Genomic DNA, 21,172 nt, shown 5'->3' with positions numbered 1-21,172 from the left:
GTTAGGCCTTCTTCTGTGTGTCAGTGACACGGAGCATGCTCAGTGTGCTCCGGCTGCATTATAAAAAGTAACCCCCTACCAATCAAGCAGCCGCATTACAGCAGCTTCCGCATTGCCAACCCCAAGACAGAAAGCTTATAGCAATTCTAGAGTAAGAATAACTATGGCATCATCAGGGTTTAGTATAAGTTGGTCTTGTAGTAGCTCCTCATTTTAGGGTAACCAACCCTCTGGGAAGCTACGACGAGGGCCCCGGACAGCAGTTTCTCGCTGTTATACAAAGGCAAGATTTAACACAGAATTACGGCCACGTCAGCATTAGGAATAGTCTCTGAAAATAGCTCTGTTCTCATAATATTTTGAGATCCGCTGCTCAGACATTCCCCTGTCAGCAGTAAATGACTTTCTGGAAACAGTTCTAATATGTCATTATTGTCATTAAATATGTTAGAAATATCAGCGCATTCCCCTGCCTTAAAAAAATCTGGGGTTTAAAGGGGTAGTTAACTTTTATAGGGGAAATTGGCATTTTTTTTTATTGAAAATTTCTTCAAAATCTGTGGAATACAACCAATCAGCAGTTAGACTGACCCAGTAGGGAACTGAAGCTTGTCTATCTTTTGTGACTGCAGGGCTGTCATTGGCTCCTCCTACTGTACTTCTGAACACGCCCACCCCTCATTTGAAACACAGACAGGGACCATAGCAGATCTATAGTGAGTTCCAATAAAGGGGCCATTTTTAAACATAATGATACATTTTAGGCCAGAGTGAAACCAGCACCATATATTATCCAATATTGCTTGCGACTGGACCCAAGCAACCATTTAACTGCTGAAATTCCAAACTAAAAAAAGTCAGAAACCATTAAATTACAAAATGAAGACCAGTTTGTAAATGTTCTCAAAATATTACTGTCTAGATCTTGCTAAAACTTCATTTAAAGGGAAACTATCCCTTTATCAGAATATAGTGACAGGGGTGTGACCCATTACATAACCCTATTTCTAACTTTCTGAAGTAAAGGGAATTGTCTCTGCTAGATACATAATGTATGTTTCATTTTTTGTTCTTTAGAATTACATTTTCAGGAAACAAAACAAATGCTCATGTAGAAGTGAAAATTATGTGTTTCTTCACATTTCACAATTGATGGTTATGTTAGAAATGCCGAGGTGCCAGCAGGGTGTGAAAGCGCGTGGGGAAAGCGATTGTGCCCGCTGTAGCGCCCCGGTCGTAAGCCCACTTACTAATTAGTGTGAGTCATTGACAGGAATCCCCTTTCTTTCACCGTTATTTATGATAATATATAAACCACCAACATATTCCGGAGCGCTGTACTCCGTAATTTACTACGAGCTGATTCTGCTGAGTGCTGCTGAGCATCCAGTCTGGCACAAGAGATATGGCTGCCTCCTTGGCTTCTAATGAATATCTAGAAATACAGTATGTGTGCATAACCTCAGTAGTGTTTTTTTGAGAAAAAGTCAGCTGTTTGGTGGCTTCCATGAAAAAATATTGTGGATCTTACAGATTTTTTACATTAATTCTATTATTCTATGAGATTCAATAGGTTCTATAAGGCTTAATAGTTACTTTGACATTTGCTGTAATGTTGAAATGTTTATATACATAGGGGTGTGTTTACTGCAGGGGCCAATAGGATTAGGTTTATGTACTGCAGGGACCAATAGGGTTAGGTTTATGTACTGCAGGGGCAAATAGGGTTAGGTATATGTACTGCAGGGGCCATTAGGGTTAGGTTTATGTACTGCAGGGGCAAATAGGGTTAGGTATATGTACTGCAGGGGCCAATAGGGTTAGGTTTATGTGCTGTAGGGGCCAATAGGGTTAGGTTTATGTGCTGTAGGGGCCAATAGGGTTAGGTTTATGTGCTGTAGGGGCCAATAGGGTTAGGTTTATGTGCTGTAGGGGCCAATAGGGTTGCGTTTATGTACTGTAGGGGCCAATAGGGTTAGGTTTATGTGCTGTAGGGGCCAATAGGGTTAGGTTTATGTGCTGTAGGGGCCAATAGGGTTAGGTGTATGTACTGCAGGGGCCATTAGGGTAAGGTTTATGTACTGCAGGGGCTAATAGGGTTAGGTTTATGTACTGCAGGGGCCAATAGGGTTGGGTTTATGTGCTGCAGGGGCCAATGGGGTTAGGTTTATGTGCTGCAGGGGCCAATGGGGTTAGGTTTATGTACTGCAAGGGCCAAAAGGGTTGGGTTTATATACTGTAGGGGCCAATAGGGTTAGGTTTATGTGCTGTAGGGGCCAATAGGCTTAGGTTATGTGCTGTAGGGGCCAATAGGCTTAGGTTATGTGCTGTAGGGGCCAATAGGCTTAGGTTATGTGCTGTAGGGGCCAATAGGGTTAGGTTATGTGCTGTAGGGGCCAATAGGCTTAGGTTATGTGCTGTAGGGGCCAATAGGGTTAGGATTATTTGCTGCAGGGGCCAATAGGGTTAGGTTTATGTACTGCAAGGGCCAATAGGGTTAGGTTTATGTGATGTAGGGGCTAATAGGGTTAGGTTTATTTACTGCAGGGGCCAATAGGGTTAGGTTTATGTGCTGAAGGGGCCAACAGGGTTAGGTATATGTGCTGCAGGGACAGGGTTCTTTATACAGTAGGGCTGAAACTAGGGACACATTTTCATAAGCAAGGGTTGAATTAGGAATTGGTTCATTATCTGCAGGAGCTGATTTGCAATTATTTAACATGTTACAGGTCCTTCTCATAGGCTTCAGAGTTAATTAGATATTCCCTAGGTTTTGAGGATTGATATTGTGCTAACTGGTTGATCAGTGCAGAGTAAATTAATTAGCCTGGCAGTCTCTGGTGATTTATTCCTTTGTGTTTTACTTGTTCTAATTACTGAAGTTGTATTAAGCATGATGATTCATGATCTGCTGGAAGGAAGCGCCTTGTGTAGTACTTGATATATACATATATGCAACTGAACCATTGCCAGGCAGGTTTTTTCTATAGTGTGATCTGTGCTAGTCATCTGTGTGTAATTACTGTGCTTCTGACTGCAACAACATCGCCATCAAGACTGAATTCTCTGCTGTCTAAAATACCATTCGTCATTGTCATTAATTTTATTTTTTTTTTTTATTACGGAACACTCATTCAATTATATGCACAGGTATTGGATGTTTTATAGGGAATGCTTGGTATAAGGGGTTTTCCTTAATGTGGGTTACCAAATGTCTACTGAAAAACATTTACAGATTCAATTAAAGCAATAAAGATTGTTATCCCAACAACATGGATTTATGCATCTTTGTTATAATCATGTATATGGTACTGTTTTATTATTACAGAGAAAAAAAATAGTGGAAAAATTTGTAGAATGATTTGTTTAAAATGAACTCTGGCATCCCACATCTGTATTAGGTTCATAGGTCTGCTTTGCTGTTTGCCATGTATAGCACCTCTGCCCAGTAAATTGTATAGGCCTTTTATTACATAGTAACATAGTAAGTTGGGTTGAAAAAAGACATACGTCCATCACGTTCAACCATAATGCCTATATATAACCTGCCTAACTACAAGTTGTCCTTTAATAGCACTGTTGGCTGATAACCGGCCAGTGATTTCTCCTCCACTCAGTGTAGTAAAGGTACTGATCATTTGGATTCTTCCAACACGTAGCCCTAATCTACTTGGGTTTATCTTTTCATTACATATCATAAAGGAGCTGCTAGCTGAAGGTTATTAAACAGCGACAGTGGTTTGTTTCATGAAGAGAGACTATCACAAAGATAAGCAGCATATGACCCTTTTCCTAACTAGGATGTCAGGCATAAAGGAGGAAAGTACTGCTGCATAAAATGGGTATCGGGATCTGTGCCACTGACAGAATGCTCTGTTATACAGATAGCAAGAATCTCAGCCATAAAGCAGGGCAGGACTGCTGCTTACAATGGGGGGATCAGATAGGATCTGTGCCACTGTGACAGAATGCTCTGTTATACAGATAGCTAGAATCTCAGCCATAAAGCAGGGCAGGACTGCTGCTTACAATGGGGGGGATCAGATAGGATCTGTGCCACTGTGACAGAATGCTCTGTTATACAGATAGCTAGAATCTCAGCCATAAAGCAGGGCAGGACTGCTGCTTACAATGGGGGGGATCAGATAGGATCTGATTGTAAGCTCTTTTGGGCAGGGCCCTCTTCACCTCTTGTATCGGTTATTGATTGCTTTATATGTTACTCTGTATGTCCAATGTATGTAACCCACTTATTGTACAGCGCTGCGGAATATGTTGGCGCTTTATAAATAAATGTTAATGTTATGTAATGTAATGTAATGTGCCACTGACAGAATGCTCTGTTATACAGATAGCAAGAATCTCAGCCATAAAGCAGGGCAGGACTGCTGCTTACAATGGGAGGGATCAGATAGGATCTGTGCCACTGTGACAGAATGCTCTGTTATACAGATAGCTAGAATCTCAGCCATAAAGCAGGGCAGGACTGCTGCTTACAATGGGGGGGATCAGATAGGATCTGTGCCACTGTGACAGAATGCTCTGTTATACAGATAGCTAGAATCTCAGCCATAAAGCAGGGCAGGACTGTTGTAGCTAAGAAACACTACAACCACCCCAGGTAAATGGTAAATACATATTTCATTTATTACACTGTACGTTATGTTCTTTTTAGCAAGGGCATTTTATGGGCAGGGATGCTACACAAAGGATGGGCAGCCATCATCTTCTCCTTCTCCTGGCACATCTGTCTTAGATTTCCACGCTGAGCCACAACGCACGGCCATGGAGCTGAATTTAATTAAACCGAGTTCTGCTGTCGGAGCCTGCAGTGTGTTCTGCCCAGTAACAACCAGCATCTCTCCCTGCTGCTTCCCCACAATCCACTGCAGAGGTCTCTCCGGGGCTGCACCGCGTGCACATCTATTGGAGGGTTGTGCCGCTCTGCTGCAACAATGAACTCGCGCCACTGAGTGTAATAAAGGCACTGAATGCAATAAAGGCACTGAATGTAATAAAGGCACGTACCAGGGAGGCGCAAAGCTTATCTTTAGGCTCCACGAGCCTCTGCCATCTAAAGGTACATAGAGCAAATGGGTCCTGTACAGACCAGTAGCAATGACCTTGCCTTGCTATAAAGAACTGCGGTGCTTGAGTCGCCTCAACCCAGGGGCATTGCCCTCTCCCTAATGTGCAGGGCAACTGCGGAAATCAGAGACTCAAGGGCACAGAGAGAGAGAGGGGGGTCAGAGGCAAAAGAAAGGAAATCAATGGAGGAAATGCGATCTGGATTTAGGGGAGGGCACAGGGGTTGTTACTCTGGGCTCCTATCTCACGGGCCCCTTTGGGTAAAATATAGATGGCATTTCCAGTGAAACATGGCAGGGAGCATAGTGTGGCATATTCAGTACTGCCCGCCTTGCTGTGTCCTTTGCAAGCAATTGGGGGGGCTTTTCCGTGCTGGGGGAGGGGGAAACTGGGTCAATTGAGCAATAAATTATTCTAAGGTATTGGCACTGTTGGATTACATACAGACTACCATGCACTAATAATGCGGAGCAAAGGGTGCTGCCCATGGGAGCCTGCATTCTGTATGCCTTGCAAAGTGCAGTCCTTGCCTTCCTGCTAGTATGATTAGCTCTGCAGCTCAGATTAACCCTTGCTTTGGTTTAGGAGGTGATTTGAAGACCTCTAGATATTGTTATACTGCAACTCCCAGCATCAACAAGTCAGCTTACAAAGGATTGCATGGGTGCTGGGAGTTACAGACCCCCTCGTCTAGAGGGCAACATGCTCCAAATACCTAAAGGTAATATAGAGCAGGGCTGCTGACTAACAGATTGGTACAGAGTCAGTGTGAACAGGAACTGCTTTCATCCCCACACTTTAGTGGCCCAGGAGATGGAGGTGTAACTGTGGGATAGGGTGTATAGTAGTGCAAGATAGTGTCAGGAGATGGAGGTGTAACTGTGGGATAGGGTGTATAGTAGTGCAAGATAGTGTCAGGAGATGGAGGTGTAACTGTGGGATAGGGTGTATAGTAGTGCAAGATAGTGTCAGGAGATGGAGGTGTAACTGTGGGATAGGGTGTATAGTAGTGCAAGATAGTGTCAGGAGATGGAGGTGTAACTGTGGGATAGGGTGTATAGTAGTGCAAGATAGTGTCAGGAGATGGAGGTGTAACTGTGGGATAGGGTGTATAGTAGTGCAAGATAGTGTCAGGAGATGGGGGTGTAACTGTGGGATTGGGTGTATAGTAGTGCAAGATAGTGTCAGGAGATGGAGGTGTAACTGTGGGATAGGGTGTATAGTAGTGCAAGATAGTGTCAGGAGATGGAGGTGTAACTGTGGGATAGGGTGTATAGTAGTGCAAGATAGTGTCAGGAGATGGAGGTGTAACTGTGGGATAGGGTGTATAGTAGTGCAAGATAGTGTCAGGAGATGGAGGTGTAACTGTGGGATAGGGTGTATAGTAGTGCAAGATAGTGTCAGGAGATGGGGGTGTAACTGTGGGATTGGGTGTATAGTAGTGCAAGATAGTGTCAGGAGATGGAGGTGTAACTGTGGGATAGGGTGTATAGTAGTGCAAGATAGTGTCAGGAGATGGAGGTGTAACTGTGGGATAGGGTGTATAGTAGTGCAAGATAGTGTCAGGAGATGGGGGTGTAACTGTGGGATTGGGTGTATAGTAGTGCAAGATAGTGTCAGGAGATGGAGGTGTAACTGTGGGATAGGGTGTATAGTAGTGCAAGATAGTGTCAGGAGATGGGGGTGTAACTGTGGGATAGGGTGTATAGTAGTGCAAGATAGTGTCAGGAGTTGGGGGTACCCATGAACAGTCAGATAAGATGCCAAATTGGCAGCTGTAATCTGCCCTTGTATAGCCACCTTTACTGGGTAAATCTTTCCTCTGATATACTCACCTTGGGTGGGCAATATTGTGCTAATACTGGCAAGTTTCAAAATACCATCAGATGAGGGGCACAGTGACACCATGTTTTAGGTGGGCCAAAAGATCTTATCTGCCTGAGTTGGGTGGCCTAATTGGGCATAATTGGGCATGAAACGTCACTGTGTATGGGCAGCTTTACAGAGGGCTGCTGATTATGTATGGTCACCTTCCCATCGCTGCTGCCCCCAGTTGTCCCTCTCAGATTAGGCTAACATATTAGCAGTAAAAATAAACAGCATTTGTATACACACTATTGGTAAATCAGCTTCCCACTGACTGGCGTTTTATCACCACCCTGTATTTATGTTGCAGTGTTGAGCCGGCAGTTTGTATCCTGCAGATGTGCATATTATAGCGCGCTGAACTCACTCCGATCATGGTTCCTAGTAGTGCAGTTGTATGAGAGAGCTGCATCTTAAATAAGAATTTTAATTACCTTTTAAAAAAAAATAAAAAAATTGCAGCATATAATTTTCACCTAATGGCAGCCTCATGTAGCATTTTTATGCACCGACATCATCTCCGGCAAAGTGCTGATGAGAATCCCTCGGCTGCAGTGTAAGAGATCTGGGGCGGCCCCCCGCATCCCCCACAAGCTGCAGTCAGAAGCACTTTGGAAAGTCTGGGGGAAGCTGAATCCTCACTTCTGGGCCAACGAGACTTTTGGCTGAGCTGATGCTTTATGGCAGCCTGTCCTCTCTTGCATTTTGGCCAGTCACACACACTGCGCAGCGCTTCTGACAGGGCCCTCGGAGGAACATTCTGCTTTGCTTATGGTTTCTTTGTGTCTAGGAGAAGCCCGAATACAGAGAGATTGCATGTAATTGGGGTAATGGCCGGAATATCAGCCTTTCCTTCTTAAGGTGGCCATACACGGGCTAATTCTAGCTGCCGATATTGGTCCCTTAGATCGATTCGGCAGCTTATCAGCCCATGTATGGACACTAATGATGGGCCTGCCTGACCGACATCTCGTCGGAACGGGGACAGCATCTGCTCGTTGATGCAGTCCCTGAACCAATGGAATATCCGCTCACTTGACGACCTTAGTGAGCAGGTATGGCCACCTTTATAGACCACCCCAATCTAATCAGCACTGCAATTTTATTATATTTTCAGGTTTCAGAATGACTTTGCCTTTCTGTTGTTTCATATTTCCACCAGGAAATGTAAAGGGCTACTGTCACATAACTCATAACCCATGGAGAGATTAGTCGCCTGCAATAGATCTTTGCTACCACGGCCAAGGTCAGACTGGGCTGCCAGGACACCGGGAAAAAACCCGGTGGCCCAGATCCAACCCTTGCCAGCGCTCCCCCGGCCTATGGGGTTCCTCCCCTGATTTGTTAAACTTAAGTGCATTTAGGGGAGGATGTTCAGCAGGGGCCCCTGTAGGGGGGTTAGGGGGTGCAGCGGAGGCCCCAAGGGGGTGCAGGGGACGCGACTGGTGGGGCACCTCCAGGGCCCCCGGGTTGGCAGCCTGGTGGGCCCTGCACCCTCCCAGTTTGACCCTGACAGTGGGCAACTAATCTCTCTGAAATGCCTTTCCACTGGCTACTAAGGGAATCGCCAGCGGAAAGGCCTACGCATTGGTTCGGTTTTCCGAAGTCATGCAAAGTTGCCTGTAGAAGGAAACCGCACGACTTCGGGAAAAAAACAAAGCGGTGTGTATGCCTTGCCACCGACTTCACTTTGTTGCCAGTGGAAAGGCATTTCAGAGCGATTAGTCGCCTTCACCTAAATAAATATAATGCTTTCCAGTTTAGTTTAATTTAAAATGTTCAGTGGTTTTACAGTTGTTTGTGAATGGAAATGCTATTTTGGCAACACCAGTCAGGATGTTTATATTTTCTGCACTGCTGGTCCTGACTCCTGAAACAATGTTGAAGCCATCTGCTTAGAAGGTCATTGGGCAAGGTATAGACATAAGCGATATACACACTCGCAGAGACAGAAAGCCTGTTCTTTAATGCAGCCGGCCTGGCAGAGAACTCACAGCAGAGAGTGCACTTGTGATACAGAGAGACAGATGTCGGAGATGTAGAGATGGGGTATTTATGTACATTCCAGCCGTATCTGTCGCACAGTGCATTTGCTGCTTACAGACTGCATAGTAAAATGTGGCATTCAGTAACAACCTTTCATCTTGGATTTACTTTCGCCGCCCGGATCAGCACAATAAAAGTGTCTTTTTGTAGCAACTGTTTGGCGCTGCCGGCTTTGAAGATCGTGTGATAGAAACGAGTACATATGTTACATACAGCTTCGTACAGCCATCACATACAGACCAGCCCCTTGGCCTCATACAGAGCGACTTTGTAGCTGAATATATCTGCACCTCCATAGCATGCCTGTGTCCCCTTCCTTAGCCAAGATTTGTGCTTATGTACCCACACTCACCTCCTGTCATGTAGGGGGCCTCCGTCACTAGGAGGGGGCAGTCTGACCTGAGTGTGGAAAGGTAGTTGGGGGGATAGTAGCTCCAGAATTTTTAGTTGCAAACAGCTACTGCTAATGGGAAATTGTACTGTGCAGCAAGGCAGGCAGTTATAAGCAACCTCTCTCTCTCTCTCTCCGGCCGAACCACCATAGGGGGCAACAGTCCTGTCATCTCTAATGGCAACTCTCTGATGAGGGAAGGGACGCACACACATGACCTTTATTGATGCAGGTCCTTATTAGGACCGATATGTTGGACATTGGGAATATGTTAATTGTGCACCTCAAATTAAAGATATATTATTATAATATTACAAACAGTATATAGTAGCCCAAAGGTGTACACAGTATGCAGCAACCAAAAAACACACACATGATACATTCATATTTTATATATATATATATATATATATATATATATATATATAATTAATAAATGCCAGAGTCAGGAAACAGTAGAACATCATAAAGCAGTGCAATAAGAAACCAAAAAGTCATTTTTATCGAACCAATGTTTTGGTCTCAGCAGGGACATTCTCAAGGTTACAGAATGGTGCTAGAATCAGACATAAATACCCCTACAACCACAGGTTCTGGGTTTCCATGGTAACAACACGGTTCTCATTGGTGGCACTTTAATCCAGTAACCATGGGGTATCCATGTCCCCGCCACCTTCACCAACACCTGTATATTGCAAGGTTTACAAGAAGAAATAGGTCAGACCTCTCTGCATGGAAGCATACAGGCTGAGCTGTACTTACTGCTTATCTGTAGTAGTAAATTAGCTAGGAGATGTTACGTAAATGCCACAGTTATTCATTACCGAAACCCTATTATTTGTCAGAGAATCGGCTGGTGATTTCTGCTGGATAGGAGGTTTCTCCAGGTCAGGCTGTGTGCTCGGAAATCCTTATTCTATGTATCCTTGTGCCGTATGGAGACGAGTAGATGGAGCATAATTACATACCTACACATGCAGGTCACTAGGAACATTTACACACAATTATATATTGCGTATGTTTGTATGAGGGATAATGCCACTGTCGCTGAGTGGTTTAAAGGCTAATGACAGATTGTGGGGTGCAATATCAACAGGGGTTGACTTTGTGTGGGTTGAAATCAAAATGTACAGTTTTGCAAATTCAGTTTTAAAGAGACTTTCAAGTATATAATAATTACAAATCACCCGTGATGAGCGAAAGTAACGCCTATTGAAAGCAGAAGTTATTCTCCGCACTGTTAGTTCTGACTATGTGTGGTGTTGAAACTGCTCTGTGTATATTAGCTGTCACTAACAACTTTGATAACTTTTAACAACTTCCCTTTTGCACCTCTGTTTGCCCCAGTGTAAAGGTGGCCATACACGGGCCGATTATCGCCATGTGTAGGGGCAGAAACAACGGCCATACCCGACCGATATCTGGCCCGAAATTGGCCAGATATCGATCAGGCAGGTTAAAAGATTGTCGGATCGGCTCGTTGATGTGGTCCCCTAACCGACTGTGCCATTGCCGCCGTTAGAATTTGATCATTTGGCCCCGGGGGTAGGTGGGGGATATTGGGAGAAGGTCCGCTTGCTTGGCAACCTCACCAAGCGAGCGGATCTTAACGTGTATGGGCACCTTACCGCCTGCACCTTTTCTGGTCTAGCTTATGTAGAAGGTGCCAGAAATGCTGGCAACTGCCTGGGGGCAACCTGGAAATATAAAATAGGGCCGTCTGTTAATCAGTTTTCGAGTTTGTGAATTCGAGTTTGCTTTTCTAAATCAAATAAACTCACATATCGAATGCTCGCTTATTTATTAATGAGGAAAACTTGTCTGAATAAAAATTTCTCGCATTTTTCTCGAAAAATTGACTTTGCCTATGACAACTCCCATTGACTTCTATAGAAACTCGCAAGCATTTAGATGCCGATTTTTTTTGCATTCAAGTTTTTGGGTTGTATGCACTTAATTAATACCAGACATTTGAGTTTTCGAGCCATAACAATCTGTTCACACACAGGCCAGGTACATTGATTAGATGTGATTGGTCAAGCATTCAGTGGTTCTTACATGCTCACAGCAATGGGTTGTTCCAGACTGACCCAACCCCTCTCCATACGTACAGATCTGATGGGATAATTGGACAGTAGTGGGGAAATCTGTAGCCACGCGCTACTGTTATTGTAGGCCAGTCCCGTGTCTGGCATCCTTCAGATTCCATAAACTCAGAGGCATCGCCTACAGGGTAAGAGCATGTTGCTAAATACTTGCTGTGTAAATCATTCATCGCTTGCTTCTCTATAGAAAAGGAATATGAATACAGTCGGGCCCAAAAATAGCAGTCTGTGTTGTAACACGCTGGCCCAAAGAATGCGGTTATTCTTCATTCATACCAGAACTTCATTCTCCCTGTGCAGAATTTCTCCGGTTAAGCAACGTATATTGTCATTTTCTCAGCGGAACATTTACAAACCCAGACTTATTTGTGTCACCAAAATGGGATACCCATGGTTTTGTCCACAGTTGCTCTTCTCTGTGTTCTTTATGGTCTCGGTGCAGAACTTTTTTTTTTGTGCCTCGATTGGAACTGCCGTTGTCAATAAGCTGAGAACATTACATGTGCAAAGGAAAGTCCCAGTCCCCGATGACCTGGAGAACACAGAGAAGACTGAAATTCGGTATTAAAGGACCAGTAGCAACAAAATAAATAGTACTTTTGCCATGTACTAGTGTAGCTTTGTATTTGTTTCAGAAGCTCTGCTACAGATAGTGTTCTGTTCTGGGGGCAGCCATTCAAGTACAAATATGCAGAAAACAATATTTTTGCAGAATATAAAGCCTGAATACAGAGGGAATATTGCAGTGGGGTGAGACTAGCACTACTCCTCCTATTTACAGACCCTTAGCAACCGCCACCCACACCAAACATCAATTGTTATTCATAGGCTTGCGCCGGAGGCACACAGGAATATGCCAAATGTCAAAAATAAGAATATATTGACAGGAATGTCTCTGTTATTTATACTGCTGACACTGGTAGTGTTGAAGAGCAGGGAGAATGGTCCCCCCCCAGTGCTACTTGCAAAGACCAGGAATATGTTCAAAGCATTTATCCATCAAATAAAAATTGCCGCTAAGGATAAGTAAAAAAAAAAAGTAGAGTATAAACCACACCTCCATATTGAATACAGTTTCCCAGTTAGCCCTCTGGGAAGGAGTCTAGTGGGGGCCATGGATACTTGGGTAGCTGGATCCAACTTGGCAGATTATGTTTCACAAGTAAGTACTCTGGGCCGGTGCTATTTTTTGATGTTCACTGGTCCTAGCCAAAAGGTTTGGGGGGGTGGGGTTGGGGTAGCCTAACATATTGTCATCCCCCAGAACTTTTACTTCTCCTTTAACCTTCCCATAGATTGCTAAGAGATTCCCATGCTGCAGTGCTGACCCCATGGGGGGGTCCAGAGCAATTAACTGGGGGTGCAGCACAGTGTCAGACTGGCCCCCAAGGATACTAGGAAAATTCCCGGTGGACTCAGGTGTCGGTGGGCCCCCCTGCTCCTAACCGTTTGTCCTGCTTCATGCTTATTCCCTATTTCTGAATGGGAACAAAGAAGAGAAATGGATGGAAGAATAGATACTAGCATGAACTAAAATGTAACTAAAGAAGTAGGCTGTAAATGTTGCACATTATGTTCTGGGGTTCTGTACCAGCCCAAGGCCCCCACAGCCAATTAGCAAGGAAGATCTGTGCCCCCAGAGATGCTCCCAGTAGCCCCCCATCTTCTTTTCTGCTGATTCCCAGTACATGCTCTGGGCTGCTGGCACTTACTGAGCTTAGGGACCCACTCGCTATATACTGTATATATAAGAGTATAAATGTCTGGTTAGTAAATAATACAGATTAATTAAACAAATTAATAATTATCAGCCCTGTAGCATCACCCTCTATGACAGACGAACCCTGCTTTCTGCTTGATAATTTGATATGACCCCTAAGCGTTGCTTCTCAGCAGCTGCCCACTGAGCACGATGTCTTTGCTGCACTCAGTAGGACCAGTAGGGCCCACAGTGGTAGATGAAACACAGCTTAATGGTAGCAGGTCAAAATCTCTTTTTAAAGCATTTATAGTTACCTGGGGCCCTCTCCCTGTTATTACCGGCCCATTTTGGTAGTGCCAGTTAAGCAGTGCACAAATAATGTTGTTTTCCCTACTACAGAGTGTTTGGTAAAAGTGATTTGAGAGCCATAGAATGAGCATCAGTGGGGAGCTGTGTGTACTCTCGCTCGTTACTATGCTCGCTGCTATAATTCCTTGTTTGGGCGCACTACAAAAGCCACGCGAATGAATAGAGCGGCTGATTGCTGTTATTAGCCAGCTCGTTATGTTAAGTGGCGGAGCTTTGGGGGAGACAGAATAGCGCTGCTACATCTCACCTAAGCGCAGAGACACAATGTGCTGCTTTACACCAGCCGCACATTCATGAAATATATGTTTTGCTGTAACGCCACTGTTTTACCGTTCCATTAAATGCCGCAGCGTTTGCCCAGCGTGGGAATACTCACTTAAATGCCACACAGCCATATAAAATACAGCGTTGCATTTGTACTTAGAAGCATTTTGTGAAATTCAAGGCATTATTTGTTTGCGGTGGCTAATAAGAAAAGAAAGTCCATTGTATGGTTGCCCTAGACTTAAGGTGGCCATACACGTAGCAATTTCAACCATTGGTCGCACGAAAGATCGTTCCCACCCTCCACTGACGCTCAGGGCTGAATCACCAGATATGGAGGTAGAAACAATAGGAATTCTATCTCCTTCTGCCAATTCAGGCGGGAACGTAGATTTTTTTCGGGCACCTTTATCAAAATCTTTTAACCTGGCCGGTCGACGAGTCGACCAATATACGCAGTCTTTTGCGATATCCGTCGCCTCGTCAAGCCGCCATACATGCACCGAATATCGTATGAAACAAGATTTTGCACGATATCAATGGTGCGTGTATGGCTGGCTTTTAACTAGCCGTACACGTACCAATAAAATCGTACAAAACAGAGTTTCATACAATTTTCAGACCCGATTTCTGTACTGTGGTGATTGGTCGTTAAGTCAATCGGACAGTTTAGAAAATTTCGGTCAGATAAGGATTAAATCTGCCCATGTATTGTGTATCTGAAGATATCCTTGGGGGACCTACAGTGCAAGTCACTTCCGTACGTATGAGCCTATGTCACATTTCTGCTTATTTAAGTGATTGGCAATAATTTCCTTATTGTGCATCCAGTTCCTGCTGGATTTGCTTATGATAACAAGGGGATGCATTTTGCTTTTCTCTTGGCCTGTTCTCTATTTATCTATAAGCAATTTAGTTCCTGATATTACATGGTGCCAGACGTTACAGGTGGCACTGGGCCCAATCTAGCTATTCTTGGCTTTGGGCCTGGGTTCTACTTATTACCTGGGTATATTCTTTCCTTGCACATTGCGAATATAAAGGGTAAAGTGCCTATCATTGCAGTATCGGGTACAAAGCTGGGCCTTATTTATGGGCAAATATGCACCTGGGCAGTAACCCATAGCAACCAGTCAGTGCTTAGCTTTTTCCAGACAGCTGCAAGTTGAAAACTGTAAATAAACACCTGATTGGTTGCCCAGATGCAAATTTAGCCAGTCTTTATAAATGACCCCCACTGTGTCTTCATATAAAGCTTCTTCCATGCTGTGCCTGTGAGCCGCTCTCTTCTTGCTGGCCTGATGATGCTGAGGAGGAGAGCTGACCCTTCATGCAGTTAATTCCAAGCAAAGCAAGGCGGCAGGGGCCATCTTTGACATCATGATTTTTAGGTCCTTAAAAAAAGGCAGTGCATTTACAGGGCTAATCCATTATATGGGCACGGGACTTAGAGCCCCCACGGGCACGGGACTTAGAGCCCCCACGGGCACGGGACTTAGAGCCCCCACGGGCACGGGACTTAGAGCCCCCACGGGCACGGGACTTAGAGCCCCCACGGGCACGGGACTTAGAGCCCCCACGGGCACGGGACTTAGAGCCCCCACGGGCACGGGACTTAGAGCCCCCACGGGCACGGGACTTAGAGCCCCCACGGGCACGGGACTTAGAGCCCCCACGGGCACGGGACTTAGAGCCCCCACGGGCACGGGACTTAGAGCCCCCACTCTAAACCAGCCGAACATTAGAAGTTACAAGGGGCAGGAACCATATGGGTAGACCAGACTGTACCAAGTCATCTCCCCAGATTTCACACTAATGGTTTCTCCATTTTATATATTTCCTACTTAATTTGATTACTAAGGTTGTAAGCTAATAGGTAATTAATATGGAGTTCAGTTTATCCAGCACAGGAGGGTCCGACCAAATCCAGTCCCTGGCTCATTACTGAGATTGTAGCAAAGCACTGTCAGATAAATAGCAGTGAGCTTAAATATTCTGCCTGGAATCCCAGAGTGCAGACAATAGCAGTCCGTTCTTAGTAGAACGCTAACAAAGGCTTGCACTTACTCTGCAGAATACTACAGAGCCCTGTTGGAAACAAAAACAGTGGGTACAGTGTCTACGAGGTACTATAAATATTCATCACTCCTGCCCGGCTTGGGAGCATACGCTCTCATTTTATGGGGGGGTCTGAAATCAGCACCTGGGTTACAGTCTGTAACAGAAACTCGCCTTCAGGGCTGCTAATACCTCCACAGAAAGAAAATAGTTTATCAAAACTAATAATTCAATTGTATATCATACACGTAAAAATCTTTTCTGTAACCTGCAAGTCCTAGTTATGGTTTGTCTGCCCTTATTTTCTAAGGGTGAAGACACACGGAGCTACTAGTAGGAGCTACTTGTTGTGGCTACTAAAATAGACAATGCTGATCATTTACTGATAATTGTCTCTACGTGTGTTTTAGCAGAGACAGTTCTCAGTATTGTCTATGGCAGGGGATTTTCTGGCATTTAGTAGCTGTGAAAAAGTAGCTGCTACTAATAGCTCTGTGTGTCTTTTCTCTATTAGGTGCATGAAGTAAAGCTGTGCGAAAGGCAACATTAAACACACTTTTTTTTTACAGATGTATAATTCAAAGGCAAATGTTCTTCTCCTTGTTCTTGCCATATATCCCATGTAAATTGGCTGTTGTAAGTTTCTAAAACGGTTTTTTCCCCTTTTTTTCAGGCCTTAGATCAAGATAGGACAGCGTTGCAGAAAGTGAAAAAATCGGTGAAAGCAATTTATAATTCAGGCCAAGGTAAGAGTAATTGCTGCTGCATATCTCATTTACTGTATCTCAGTTATGGCAGACTCAGTGCCCTCTGGCTGTTCTGTACTGCAACTCCCAGAATCCTTAGCTTGCAGTTGTAATTAACAGCTTGCGGCCTGCAGGTCAGACATACCTGTTTTATACCTAACGCTTTAAAATGTAAAATTCCTCAACCACCATCCCTTCCCAGAGGCTATTATCCCCACTGCTACTATAGGCACAATCTCTCCCTACTGTACCTGCTATCCCACAGCCCCAGTCCCTTCCCAGAGGCTATTATCCCCCCACTGCTACTATAGGCACCATCTCTCCCTACTATACCTGCTATCCCACAGCCCCAGTCCCTTCCCAGAGGCTATTATCCCCCCACTGCTACTATAGGCACCATCTCTCCCTACTATACCTGCTATCCCACAGCCCCAGTCCCTTCCCAGAGGCTATTATCCCCCCACTGCTACTATAGGCACCATCTCTCCCTACTATACCTGCTATCCCACAGCCCCAGTCCCTTCCCAGAGGCTATTATCCCCCCCACTGCTACTATAGGCACCATCTCTCCCTACTATACCTGCTATCCCACAGCCCCAGTCCCTTCCCAGAGGCTATTATCCCCCCACTGCTACTATAGGCACCATTTCTCCCTATTATACCTGCTATCCCACAGCCCCAGTCCCATCCCAGAGGCTATTATCCCCCCACTGCTACTATAGGCACCATCTCTCCCTACTATACCTGCTATCCCACAGCCCCAGTCACTTCCCAGAGGCTATTATCCCACTGCTACTATAGGCACCATCTTTCCCTACTATACCTGCTATCCCACAGCCCCAGTCCCTTCCCAGAGGCTATTATCCCACTGCTACTATAGGCACCATCTCTCCCTACTATACCTGCTATCCCACAGCCCCAGTCCCTTCCCAGAGGCTATTATCCCCCCACTGCTACTATAGGCACCATCTCTCCCTACTATACCTGCTATCCCACAGCCCCAGTCCCTTCCCAGAGGCTATTATCCCCCCACTGCTACTATAGGCACCATCTCTCCCTACTATACCTGCTATCCCACAGCCCCAGTCCCTTCCCAGAGGCTATTATCCCCCCACTGCTACTATAGGCACCATCTCTCCCTACTAGACCCTCATTCCTTTATGTCTCTTTAAAGAATAAATAAATGTAAGTGTGTTTTACCTTTAATTCACTGCCGACCAAACTTCTTTATAGTGTTCATTTTGTACAGTCCTTGTTTATTTAGTCATTTTCATGCAGGTTGCCTTTCTAAATTATAGCCACAGAACAATATAGTAATGATATGAAAGGGATATTTGCACAGTGCCTTTTATATATAAAACATTTCAAAAATAAATAATATGGTTATTATTTCAACTTGGCTTGATTTTGCCTACGTTTGTCGTCCCTAATGCTATTGTTACCTTTGGATTTTCTCACGGCAGCCAAATGGCAAGGGAACAATATATGGCTTGCACATGGGTTGCTGTGTGCTGGGAAGATTTCGGGAGAACGCTGCGGCTTGCAGTTACTGGCTGGGTGGGGTTGTTTTCGTGCCCTCTTTTGTGAACACATCCTCAAAAAATGTTGTTTTTGTGGCAATAAGAAGTTGTTGGCAAAGGCATATGGGGCTACTGAAACTTCTGTTGCTTATTGCAGTATAGTGGGTAGGGATGCAACAAATCCACTATTTTGGGATTCGGCCAAATCCTTTTCGAAAGATTCGGCCAAACCAAATCCTAATTTGCATATGCTAATCAAGCCACGGAAGGCTTACAAAGAAATATTCAACTTCCGTGTTTATGTGATGAAAAGTCACATGATTTTAAAGGGGACCTGTCACCAACACATAAAAAGCTGCCTAATAAAAGTCCTTTTTAAATTAAACGTGGAACTCAAAATCTTTTTTTAATTAAATCATCTATACCTGTTATAAATATATTTAAAAATCTGAGCTGTCAGTCGTATATTGCCTGCCCCGCCCCTATGCCTGTGGCATAGAGACGGGGCAGGTAATATATGATTGACAGCTCAGATTTTTAAATACAATTACTTTAACTTTCCATTCAGCATTTCCTAGATATCGCCTAGATCAGGGGGGGGGGGGCAAACTACGGCCCGTGGGCCACGTCCGGCCCGTTGTTTTTTTTTATCCAGCCCGCCGATTCCGCTTGTCTCATCACATGTGACTTGGCGCCTAGGGACTGACGAGCGGAAACGGCGTAACGCTGGCCTGGCACGTCTGTCAAATTTTAAAAGTCAATGTGGCCCTGAGCCAAAAAGTTTGCCCACCCCTGACCTAGATGGCAAATGCATAGGATTTTGGGATGATAAAACACTTGCCTAAATAACAGTGCCCACAAAATGGCGCCTCCCTGCTTGCTGTGATTGTAAATTCTAAGACTGAAGGAAAAAGAAATTTAGTCATTTATATAGTGGGAGTAAAGTTTATTTTACTCTACTAACATGATACTAAAGGATTTGGAATTATTTCTTAGGTCGACAGGTTCCTTTTAAGGTTCGGCCGAATCCTGCTGAAAATGGGCGGATCTTGGGCAAATCCCTAATTGTGGATACTCGAATGAGCGGAAGATGATTCGTGCCATAAGGCAGTTTAGCTAGTCGGAAGCAGGCACGCAAAGTCCCATGATAAACCCATTATCCTCTCCTAAATGCACAGATAATAAGTCAGGGGCTACATATTCTTTCAAATATAATCAACTTTATTACTTGTCAAAGCAGGTTAATTTATAACCAAGCATTATGAATTATTCACCCAATTTGTACTTCCTCCTCTGCCAAAATCATGTCTCCCTGTTAGAAAGTATGGCCGTCATGGCGTGGGAGTGTGCCTTTTAAAGAAATTACTTGTCAGAAGTCCTTGAGGTTAATGGATGTAAAAAGGGCCACTTGGCTGCGTTTGGAAAGCACAAAACTATCGATCTGCAAAGCATCACCGGGTGCTTGCGAGCAATATAGTTTAACCTTGAGGAAGCAGCTTGGGGCTTAGCCATTTCACTTGACCATTTTGAATTATTTTGAGTTATGTGATAAATGGAGCAACTGGCACAGTGAGAAATGGGTTCAGCCATATTACAGAGAGCAGCTAAAGGTAGGAAATTTACCCAGAATGCTCTAGGGCATGCTGAATGCTGCGCTGTTAAAGGCATTTACCTACCGGTGTCCGCTCTAGGTATAGGGTTATATAGTATTATTAAAAATGCTGTAAAAGGACAATATTTACTGATATATATATTCCAGTTTGGGGAGATTCTTTAATAGGCCACTTAACATAATATAAACTGTTGGTTAAGTATTTTTTCTGGGGGTATAGTTTTCTTTTAAACATTAAGTAATCCCAATGGGATTGCTTTACCACTAATATGTTACCACCAGTTTAGTTACTATCAAGTACAAGGTACTGTTTTATTTCTACAGAGAAACATGAAATCACTTTTAAAAATTAGACTCCATCCTAAGCAAATAATTCTATGGGAAATGGCCTTTTGCTCACGCCTAGAGCTGCTGATCTATGAATGCCTATATCCCAGAGCTACTGATCTATGAATGCCTATATCCCAGAGCTACTGATCTATGAATGCCTATATCCCAGAGCTACTGATCTATGAATGCCTATATCCCAGAGCTACTGATCTATGAATGCCTATATCCCAGAGCTACTGATCTATGAATGCCTATATCCCAGAGCCTACTGATCTATGAATGCCTATATCCCAGAGCCTACTGATCTATGAATGCCTATATCCCAGAGCTACTGATCTATGAATGCCTATATCTCAGAGCTACTGATCTATGAATGCCTATATCCCAGAGCTACTGATCTATGAATGCCTATATCCCAGAGCTACTGATCTATGAATGCCTATATCCCAGAGCTACTGATCTATGAATGCCTATATCCCAGAGCTACTGATCTATGAATGCCTATATCCCAGAGCTACTGATCTATGAATGCCTATATCTCAGAGCTACTGATCTATGAATGCCTATATCCCAGAGCCTACTGATCTATGAATGCCTATATCCCAGAGCTACTGATCTATGAATGCCTATATCCCAGAGCTGCTGATCTATGAATGCCTATATCCCAGAGCTACTGAACTATGAATGCCTATATCCCAGAGCTACTGATCTATGAATGCCTATATCTCAGAGCTACTGATCTATGAATGCCTATATCCCAGAGCCTACTGATCTATGAATGCCTATATCCCAGAGCTACTGAACTATGAATGCCTATATCCCAGAGCCGGGTACCTGATTCCAGTAGCTTTTAATCATTGCCGTCTCCCATGATTGTATGAGCGCCCTTTTCTCTCCTCCATGCCGGATTGCAGTTGGCAGAGATTTCTACATTCCTAAATGGTCTTTGTCAATGGCGTATTCCAGGAATCTGGTCAGTGCTGTGGGGGTTTTCCTGGAATCCCTGCAGTTACAGCTTCACATTGCTTCTGTTTGTTCTTTTTATAAGACAAAAGGCGAACCTCTCTAAAAACTA

The 21,172-nt window shown here is 44.2% G+C and overlaps 1 protein-coding gene and 1 long non-coding RNA gene across 9 annotated transcripts in view; one reads left to right on the top strand and one right to left on the bottom strand.

The window, feature by feature from the left end:
- The window catches only part of asap1 (ArfGAP with SH3 domain, ankyrin repeat and PH domain 1), a 165,443-nt gene that overhangs the window by 87,057 nt on the left and 57,214 nt on the right, over nt 1-21,172 (top strand). For all 8 annotated transcript variants that reach the window (XM_031903144.1, XM_031903142.1, XM_031903145.1 and 5 more), the window contains 1 exon segment: nt 16,563-16,635. In XM_031903144.1, the coding sequence (XP_031759004.1) occupies nt 16,563-16,635 (73 nt within the window).
- Nucleotides 11,176-21,086, bottom strand: LOC116411703. Its single transcript, XR_004223300.1, has 2 exons — nt 20,932-21,086; nt 11,176-12,028 (listed from the first exon to the last, which is right to left on the bottom strand). It is a non-coding gene; the product is annotated as an uncharacterized LOC116411703 (long non-coding RNA).

This window comes from Xenopus tropicalis, chromosome 6 (genome assembly GCF_000004195.4).
Source record: "Xenopus tropicalis strain Nigerian chromosome 6, UCB_Xtro_10.0, whole genome shotgun sequence".
Lineage (NCBI taxonomy): Eukaryota > Metazoa > Chordata > Amphibia > Anura > Pipidae > Xenopus > Xenopus tropicalis.
This window is presented reverse-complemented; position numbering and strand designations above follow the sequence as displayed.